The sequence below is a fragment of the Rhododendron vialii genome, chromosome 11a, assembly GCF_030253575.1.
Source record: "Rhododendron vialii isolate Sample 1 chromosome 11a, ASM3025357v1".
Classification (NCBI taxonomy): domain Eukaryota; kingdom Viridiplantae; phylum Streptophyta; class Magnoliopsida; order Ericales; family Ericaceae; genus Rhododendron; species Rhododendron vialii.
The window spans coordinates 30261763-30272192 of record NC_080567.1 but is presented as its reverse complement, the minus strand read 5'-3'; the positions used below and the strand labels follow the sequence as shown (position 1 = coordinate 30272192).

The window sequence follows — 10430 nt, the reverse complement described above, 5'->3', positions numbered from 1 at the left end:
TAGAAAAAAATTATTCAAAAACTGGCTATTTACCATTTTCCGGCCTAGTTTGGATTAAAAAGTTACCCAACTTATATTTTAGCGAATTTTTTTTCAAGTAAAGAAGAAAAATAAATTACTATTTCACTTTTCAATCCAAATCCGCCCTCCATCTATTTAATTTTTAAAAAAGCATAGGAAAGATAAATCGATCTGTTGAAATTTTTATTGTCATCGGGCATTCCAAATTCGATATGGAAAGCAGGGAACGAAAAAAAGGATGCGTTTCCCGTATGAGGTGGCTGGTCGGAAGTCGGGTGCTGATTTTCAGATATGGGCAGCGAGGCCTCTTTTTTATGTGCTGATTTTGTATTAATCTGAGTATTATTAGACACAGTTAGGGCATTTAGGCTTCGGCCTTTTCAGGTGGGTTTTGTTCCATATGAGTGTCCTCAATTGATTTCTTGTCGATCGTAGGTTTGGGTCTCGGATTGGGCAGAAGATTGTTCTTTGAACATAATGCTATTTCCTTGCTTCTATCAGTCTCGTAACAATTTCAAGATTAATAAAATATTCTTTTGGTGTTCAGAAAAAAAGGAAATAAACAGAGGAAATTAACTAGCCCTACATTGTTTGCAAGTTTATACTGTTAGCATCGATGCCTGGCTCAATAAATATTTAGTCAATCATATTGAACCTTTGCTTAGCCTATGTGGATATCCAGTTTTGCGAAGAATGCTGGCCTGTTCAATGTAAAATTAGAGGGTAACTTTTCATCACTTTAATGCTTTGTTAAAGGGATGTGATTTTGGCACTCCACTTTCAGACGTCAATGGCACTCCACTTTTAGTTTTATGATCAAGACATAAAGTGGAGTGCCAGTGGCTAAAACTGGAGTGCCAAAATCAATTTCCTTGTCAAATACTCCCTCCGTCCCGATTTGTCGTTTGTCTACTTTTCGACTTTAAAATGTCTCAAATTGTTTGTCCAAATGGAAGTTGACTAGGAAAAAATTCCTCAATGCCCTTTCACTTTCCAAAAAATCATGTATTGGGAAATGTGCACTCTCATTAATTGTTCAAAAAGTGAGGGTATTTTTGGAAACTAAAAATATTTTGAGTGTAATCATTGTGCTTCCTTAATAGGTTAGAATTTCAAAATTTGACAAACAAATTGGAACGAAAGAGTATCTATCTTTTGCTGGTGCTTTAATTCCATGATCTAGCAAGAAGTTGTTGGGTTTGATAATTCTTTGATAATTCATCTTCCCATATGGTTTCTTTTCTTTTATTTTCCCTTCCTATCTTTTCTAATGGTTACCTCAACATTTGTTTGTTTTTTGTTTTTATTGTCTCTGTTTTCCTAATCCGATCTTTTGTAGCTGAATGTATCCAGCAAAAGAAAAAATAACACCTTTTTATAATTTTTTAACTATTTTTTATAATTTACCATCACAAAAGTATGACAAAATATCCATGCACGTACATCGCACGTGCAGATATATAAAAACTCTAACAGCCAATCCCTAAAATCAGTAGCCATGTTAGTATTAGTACTCCATTTAACTTTAGAAGCGTGGTCAATAATCCTATTTAGCATTTCTCGCCAATGACTTTTATTAGTTGTCATCCACCGATTATGACAGATTCTCCGTATTAACTTTGGATTGACAAAATCTCGGTAAAATCGTTGAGGATTACATGAAGTCCGAAAACAATTAAGTATTTTAACTTGATGTATAATGTACCGTTGACGGGATGTCCGTATAAAAACAACTTTAGTGTTCTAATCGTATTCATACACATGCAAAATTTGTCTACTCGCTTGCCTCTCTTTCTTGAATATGTTCGTGTATGCATTAGAGAAGGTGAAGTATGCAGAGTGCAGACGTAACTATGCAGCGTCCGTAGGTGGTTTCGTCCTAGACGGTTGTAGGGAATTCACGCCCAAAAATGGCAGTGAACTAGGTGCAATATTATTTTGCGATGCTTGTGGTTGTCATAGGAATTTTCATCGATATGTATCGATTGAAGACGATGTAGCCGGTCCTTCTCACTCAAACTCTCCTCCTCCTCCTCCTCCACCACCACCATCACCACCACCACCTCCTCCTCCTCCACCACCACCACCTCCTCCTCCGCCACCACCACCACCACCTCCTCCTCCTCCTCCTCCTCCACCACCACCACCATCACCACCACCACCACCACCACCACCTCCTCCTCCTCCTCCTCCTCCTCCTCCTTCACCACCACCATCACCACCACCACCACCACCACCACCATCACCACCACCACCACCACCTCCTCCTCCACCACCACCACCATCACCACCACCACCACCTCCTCGTCCTCCAACACCACCACCACCTCCTCCTCCTCTTCCACCACCACCACCACCACCTCCTCCTCCTCTACCACCACCACCGCCGCCGCCTCCACCGCCAGTACTGCCATGGCACCCATCGAGACCAAAGGGTGTCTTAAAGATTTATTCATTTGCCAAACGACCAAGGAACTACTAATTATCTCCTTCAAGTCATGATTCACATCAAGTTTGAAATAGGTAGAAGGGATTAAGATCAATGTGATGCCAAATTAGAAGGAGATGGTTCGGAAGCATAATTAGTACGTACTAGAAATCAAGTACTTCTTGTGGTTAATTACATGTCGCCTGTTTGATAAAACAGAAAACTGAAACTGAATGCTGAAAAATTAAGTACTGAAAGCTGAATGCTGAATTTTTTAAGTTGAAAAGCTGTTTGGTAAACATATTGAGTACTGAATTAAAAAAATAATAAATTAATTTTAATTTCGATTCTCTCTTAATTTACTAATGGTTACAATGTACTTATAATAATGGTGGAATGATGATTGTGGTGGTGGTGGTGGCGGCGATGGTGGTATTGGAGTGCTGGCGATAGTGGTGTAATGGTGACGGTGAATGGTGTTGGTGAAGTGATAGTTGTGCAATGGTGTCATTGTGGTGGCGGCATTGTGATAATGGTGGTGGTGGTGGTGGAGTGATAGGGGAGTGGTGGTGGTGGTGGTGGTGGTGTAGTGGTGATGGTGGTGGAGCAGTGGTGGTGGTGGTGGTGGTGTGGTGGTTGGAGTGATGGTGGTGGTGGTGGTGGTGATGGTGGTGGTGGTGGGAGTGGTTGTGGTGGTAGTATGGTGATTAAATGCAAGTACACAATTAAGTAGCTCAAAGCTACTTAATTTTTTTCAATTTTTTAGCTTACATTTTAAGTAGTACTAAATTTTTAAGTAATGTAAATGTCGTTATCAAACCTACTGAATCACTTATTACTTAATTGATTCAGTTTTAAGTGCTGAATTTAGGTTATCAAACAAGTCATGTGTCTTAGGTTTATCTTCGTTAAAAGCCTTATGTTTTTTCTCCGACCGATCAATAATTTATTAGGTTTGTTAATGAGAGTTTTGAATGCTTTAATTTGTTTTACGGCAGGCTAAAATGTGGTTGTGCGGACCTTTCCAATGGCGCCCAAAATCAAATTAAAATTGGAATTGGTTAAAATGCAAAGAAGATGGATTTTGCACATCAATTTCCTTCGAACTTTATGGTTATATATAGAATTAACGCAGGACTTTCCAGAATTATCATGCGATTGAATGGCCGAAAATGCAGGGTTACTTTGTTTCAGAGGATTTGATAACCCCTTGAATATAAGGGTGATAAAAGTCTCACCCGTTTATTTTCAATGACCTCCATTTGAGTGAGTTCACACTATTAAAATTAGTAAATGGTATTTTTGGTGCTTTGTAAAAAATATCCACTATTCAAGACAACTCATTTATCCTAACTAATAAATAGAACCTTTTTAATGAAAGCAAGTGGAATCTTCAGCCTAGCTAATTTTGGCGTTAGGCTGAAGATAAAAAATATAGCTTGAACTCAAGCTTATGTACTTTGGAGAGTTGTGTAACACACGGGTCCATTTGTTAGATGACATGGTCGGGTCTGTTAAGCTTTGTTTGGAACTTAGAGAAAAAGAAGGGAAGAGAAGAGAAATTTGCTTCATAATAAATTTTGGTTTGAGAAAAAAAAGTGGAGAAATTTATGGCGTATAGTATCGTGAATAGTAAATTTTTCTTCACATTTTTACTTCACCACAATTATTTTCTTTTCTCTTCTTTCATTTTCCACGAGTTCCAAACATGCCATCAGTTGACATAAAAGGTAGAAAGTTAAATGTGAGCAAGAGATCAAATTCAAATGCCTAACTTAACCTTGTTGGAGTTCATTTGCAACAAGAGCTATTCTAGGGTAACTTATAAACATTCGACACAATTGAACTCAAACTCAAAAAAAAATCTCTATTGCCACAATCCCTAAAATTAGTAGCCATGTTAGTATTACTCCATTTAACTTTAGAAGCGTGGTCGATAACCCTATATATTTAGCATTTCTTGCTAATGACTTTTATCAGTTGTCATTTGCCAATCATGACAGATTTTCCGTATTAACTTTGGATTGACGAAATCTTGGCAAAATCATTGAGGATTACATGAAGTCCGAAAACAATGAAGTATTTTAACTTGACGTACAGCGTACCGTTGACGGGATGTCCATATAAAACGACTTCACTGTTCTAATCGTATTCATACACAAAGTTTCTCTACTCTCTTGCTTCTCTTCCTTCAATATGTTAATTTGTGTATGCATTAGAGAAGGTGAAGTATGCAGAGTGTAGGCATAACTATGCAGCGCCCTTAGGTGGTTTCGCCATATACGGTTGTGGGGAATTCATGCCCAAAACTGACAGTGAACAAGGTGCAATATTATTTTGCGATGCTTGTGGTTGCCAAAGGAATTTTCGTCGTTATGTGTTGACTGAAGACGATGTAGCCGGTCCTTCTCACTCAAACTCACCTCCTCCTCCACCACCACCTCCTCCTCCTCCACCTCCACCACCACCACCACCGCTGCCTCCTCCTCCACCGCCAGTACTGCCAGTGCACCCGTCGAGACCAAAGGGTGTCTTAAAGATTTATTCATTTGCCAAACGACCAAGAAACTACTAGTTATCTCCTTCAAGTCATGTGCCAAACCGAACATCATTAGGTCCCGAATTCAGTGCACAACCGGTCTCAGATATGTAGTTAATGAATTCCAAATAATTAATATCTTAATTAACTTCGTATCGTCGACAATAACTAATTGAATTAAGTCTGCAACAATATGGTAGTATATATGGTGTTTAGGTTTAAGCATCATATTGTTAAATTAACATCGTCTTCGACTTCAAGCTTCCTCCGGCACGGAAAACTTGTTGTTTTTGTAGAAACTTTATATCCATCTCAAAACCAATTGGCAATGAGTGAAGAGGTCTCAGATGTTATTAAGTGATCACCCATTCCACTCCCAAGCAATGTGGGATTCTATTTACTTAACATCCCCCCTCACGTGCATCCGCATTTGAGGTCTGTCAAGTGTGGCCAATTTTTGGGTCCTATCATCGTGCAGCCTTTGTGCTGGTCTGTCATCGTGAGGTGTGGATTGTTAATTTTTAAAATGTGAGGTAGAACGGGCCCCACTCTGATACCATGTAGAAACTTTATGTCCATCTCAAAATCAATTAGCAATGAGTGGAGAGGTCTCAGATGTTATTAAGTGATCATCCATTCCACTCCCAAGCAATGTGAGATTTTATTTTCTTAACAGTTTTACTGACCTGGCCGGGAACATTTATTTTTTCTGTAAAAAGGTGGACAAGGATGCATCCACAAGCCCAGGTCCTGCCAAACCAAACCTGTATTTTGTGGTAATCGGGCCGGGATGGGTATTTAAATACATAGGGGGGCTGGGCTGGATAGAATTATTAAGCAAGTTTAAGGGAAAATGACGGCCAATGACGTGTTTGATAATTAATATCCGCCAATGACAATTTCAGCATTAACAAATGTTCTCAGCATGTCATTGCCAAGTATTAATTATCAAAACACTTCTTGGGCCGTAATTTTCCCCAAGTTCTTAATAGTAAAATGAAATGAACTTATGGATCATATTTCTTGAAATTAACTCAGCCTGGCCCGGTCTCATGAGATATATCCATAGTGTAAAAGTCCATAGTGCTAGCAAATAGTGCTGTGGTTCTAGTTTCTAGCTCGGATTTGACTACCAAATAGTGCTTCTACCATATGAGGGTAATTAAAAGGTTTGAAAACTTGTGAAATAAATAGAATAATTGGATGGGCTGAAAAATGGAATTTTAACAAGGCAATTTTGGAATATTAAGTAAAGCGCATTTTTAGTTTTTTTTTTTTTGCCATATTTTATAAACAGTAAGGATTAGTGGGGTAGTTAGATTAGCACTAAAAGAGTCCAGTAGCTTTCCATAGCTCTGGGTCTCAATCGCCCCCAAGGGCCTCGAACCTCTACCTCCTGGATGGAGAAGAGGGTAGGTTGCCAACTGCACTAGGTAGTGGAACCTACATTTTTAGTTGGGTGGGGTTGGTTACACGTAAATTCGTGATTCGTAATTCAAGCCGAACCCAAATATAGCCTGGCTTGTTGGATGTACACCGCCTAGTAGTTTGAAAAGCAAATTGTTCCACTGTTTTTTTTCTATTAGCAAAAGAAGCTTTTATAGAGCTCGAAAGGTTACATCGAGGGGAAACACCGAAAGCAAATAAACGCTAACAAGTCTAGACAAAGAAAGGAAAGGGAAAACAATCTGAAAAGTGAAAAAGAACAACATCCAACAGAGAATTGGATGTAGCCACAAAAACCATTCCCACTCCTCATAAACACATTACAATTAAACTTCACTTAATTTTCTAATTCCATCCAAGTAGCCCTTAAACGCCAAATTGTTCCAGTGTTAATTTAGACGATCGAGCATACATGATGGAAAAGCCACAATATTGTAAAATCTAGTGGGATCTAGAATTAATTACAATTAGCCAGGATGACATCAATTCATCTATATATCTTGGACTTACCATGCAAGGGTATGAAGTAGGAAAATATAATTGGAAAATATTGATTGTCAGGTGAGGTTTCTAATAAGAAATGGAGTACAACAAAAGAATAACCGCATAATTTTGGAAATTTATAAATTTCTTGCTAAATATTAATATTAGACGGAAATTAATTAATCACTATGCATTTGTATTGAAATTGGGAACTTATGTTGACCTTAATTTAGAAGATTCTAGCCAGGTGGAATTACTTGGCTTTGAACAGCTAAACTTGATGGTTTAGTTATTATTAAGAAACAATTTGGTATTAATGAATTTAGCCGTTGTATTTACAGAATCCAGGTCATGTTGCACTGGATTACAGTAAGCTTGTAGTGTAGATTTATTATCAACAGATGCAAGTAATCTATTAAAGATTATAAAGTGAAATAGATAATGTCATTAATTCATGTATGTAAAAGTGTTAACAAAGGGGATGGCTAAGCATCTCCCCGTAGAGTGGTACTGCAGAGCGGCCGATCTGGCCGTTCATCACGGCAATTGACGGTTCAGATTTTAACTGAGCTAGCTATGGACAGTTTGGATTTGTATGCGATTTGTATGTGCTTAGATTCGATCTGAGTTATTCATGCCGAGATGAACGACCGAATCAACCGCTATACACCCGCTCTATAGGGAGATGCTCAGCAGCAAAAAGATATAGACAAAAGACATAGGAGAAATAAATTGCAATTTCTCCGTGTATATATGCTAATGTCATTTCTTCGTGAGGTTGGTAAATGTGTGATAATGATGACCCCATTTTTAAATTTTGACTTTCAAGACTCATACGATTTATATGCACTATGAAACTTAGACTTGAACCCCATCTTTTTTTTTTTTTTTTTGGCCACAGCGATATGCATCAGCGGGGGTTAGTGGGGGTGTTAGAGTTAGCACGGGGAGACCAGAAGCTATCCATAGCCCTGGTCTCCTAAAGGGCCTGCCCTCTGTGGGGCTCGAACCCAAGACCTTCCACAAAGGAAAGGCAATGACTGACCAACTGCACTAAGCAGTGGTTGTCAGAATTGACCATCTAATTAAATACTGTCAATTTTGAAAAATTAGTATGTAAAAGTTGATACATATATTTCTCATTTTTCTATTCTGAGTAGGTTCTATCTTGAAAATTAGTGGGAAGAAGTGTGATTATTCCCATTTTCCTTTTAGTACTGACTAGAAGTTTTAGAAAATCTATTCTAATTTACGAATACCAAAAACAACAATGTTATTCACACAACGATTCAAACACAACAGCTTACACAACCTCTCACATATATGTGGGGCCCACACATAGTAGTGTGTGTGGAGCCCACATATATGTGAGAGGTTGTGTTTGGATTGTTGTGTGAGTATCATTTTTGTACCAAAAAGAAGTGTCGCATTGATGATGTAATCCGTCCAAATGACCTAAGAAAATCTCTGTCAGATAATGGAGATTTATGAGTCCATTAATTCAAATGACCTAATTAGAAATTTCACCTTCCTGTCAAAAACGAAAATTCAAAATGACCAACCATTAATACATTTTCCTTGTTTTCTCAAAATTTGACATTAATTGGTCCTTAACCGTAACCTAAATCAAATCTCATTCACTGTGCTTCTTGTCTTGACGTTCTTAATTATAGTGATTCCCTACTGGCCCTTCCAGCCACCTCTCTCTCTCTCTCTCTCTCTCTCTCTCTCTCTCTCACACACACACACACGAGTATATATCAGTTGGCTCCGTCACATAGTGTCCCAACTGGTTGATCTCCACCACACATTTTTGTCAGTTCTACACATTTCGTACTGAACCCCGCAGAAATATGTGATTAATAAAGGTGTTGAGGCACCACGTAATAGTACTCAAAGATCATTGAATAATTTGTCCTCACACACAACCCTATCTCTTTCTCCCTATAAATTGAACCTATCACAACCACTCAAGTTCCATAGACTCCCAAGTTTCATCACCCCATATCATTGCCTTTCTTTGTATCTATATACCTATGTCACTAACAATGACGATGGAAGGCGATGGGCAACCATCGTCATCTACCGCGAGTGCCAGAGGAATCATTCTAGGCAGATTGGTCACCACGTAGTTGACGGGTGCCTAGGGTTCTTAGGCTACTAATTATCTCCTTCAAGTGACTCACATCAAGTTTAAAATAGGTAGAAGGGATTAAGATTGATGTGATGCCAAAGAAGGAGATGGTTCGGAAGCATAAGTAGAAATAAATCAAGTACGTGTTGTGGTTAATCATCTGTCAATGTTTTAGGTTTATCTTGTTTAAAAGCCTTGTTTTTTTTTTTTTTTACTGAAATTAGGTTTGTTAATGAGAGTTTTGTTTGCTTTAATTTGTTTTACGGCAGGCTAGCTAAAATGTGGTTTTGTTGACCTTTTTAATGGTGCCCGAAATCGATTTACATATGGCCCACAATTTACTCATTTTCTATTCACTTCCTACTCTTATTCTCAGTTGAAATTGGTCAAAGTGCAAAGAAGATGGATTTCCCTGATCATGATAGATTTTCCGCATTAATTTTGGATTGACAAAATCTCGGGACAAAAATCGTTGAGGATTACATGAAGTCAAAAACAATTAAGTATTTTAACTTGACGTTCAGCGTATCGTTGAAGGGATGTCCGTATAAGAGACGACTTCACCGTTTTAATCATATTCATGCACAAGTTTCTCTACTCTCTTGCCTGATCTCTTTCTTGAATATGTTTGTGTATGAATTAGAGAAGGTGAAGTATGCAGAGTGCAGGCGTAACTATGCAGCGTCCATAGGTGGTTTCGTCCTAGACGGTTGTGGGGAATTCATGCCCAAAAATGGCAGTGAACAAGGTGCAATATTATTTTGCGATGCTTGTGGTTGTCATAGGAATTTTCATCGTTACGTGTCGACTGAAGACGATGTAGCCGGTCCTTCTCACTCAAACTCTCCTCCTCCTCCTCCTCCTCCTCCTCCTCCACCACCAGTACTGCCAGTGCACCCATCGAGACCAAAGGGTGTCTTAAAGATTTATTCATTTGCCAAACGACCAAGGAACTACTAATTATCTTGGCTAAAAGCCTTATGTTTTTTTTTTTGTTGACTGAATAATGTATTAGGTTTTGTTAATGAGAGTTTTGTTTGCTTTAATTTGTTTTGCGGGAGGCTAAAATGTGGTTGTGTGGACCTTTTTAATGGTGCCCAAAATCGAATTTTATATGGCCCACAATTTGCTTATTTTCTATTCACAATGTTCGATAGTTGTGTGTATATAAATATATATATATATTTTTTTTGGGAAATCGAAACATTAAAGCAAAAGAAAAAGGGAAGGAAAAGGGGGGAAATCTTCTCATATGTACGGCTAAATAAAATATTGACAAAATGCTTCCTACTCTTATTCAAAATTGAAATTGGCAAAAATGCAAAGAAGATGGATTTCTCACATCAATTTCCTTCAAAATTTATGGTTATATATAGAAT

At 38.1% G+C, this 10430-nt stretch overlaps 1 protein-coding gene across 1 annotated transcript; it reads left to right on the top strand.

The window, feature by feature from the left end:
- The first annotated feature begins 2909 nt into the window (after positions 1–2909).
- LOC131307091 (zinc-finger homeodomain protein 10-like) lies at positions 2910–10011 on the top strand. The gene is made up of 4 exons (XM_058333510.1): positions 2910–3001; positions 3448–3509; positions 4669–4773; positions 9695–10011. The coding sequence occupies exons 1-4, from the start codon at positions 2910–2912 to the stop codon at positions 10009–10011; spliced, it is 576 nt and encodes a 191-aa protein (XP_058189493.1).
- Positions 10012–10430: the final 419 nt, after the last annotated feature.

Bases quoted from the DNA above. Each gene is read 5' to 3' on its own strand.
- LOC131307091 (XM_058333510.1), top strand. From the start codon at position 2,910: ATGGTGACGGTGAATGGTGTTGGTGAAGTGATAGTTGTGCAATGGTGT. The intron at 3,002-3,447 runs GTGATAGGGGAG...GTTTTACGGCAG, and splicing joins ATGGTGGTGGTGGTGGTGGA to GCTAAAATGTGGTTGTGCGG. The intron at 4,774-9,694 runs GTGCAATATTAT...TGTATGAATTAG, and splicing joins CAAAACTGACAGTGAACAAG to AGAAGGTGAAGTATGCAGAG.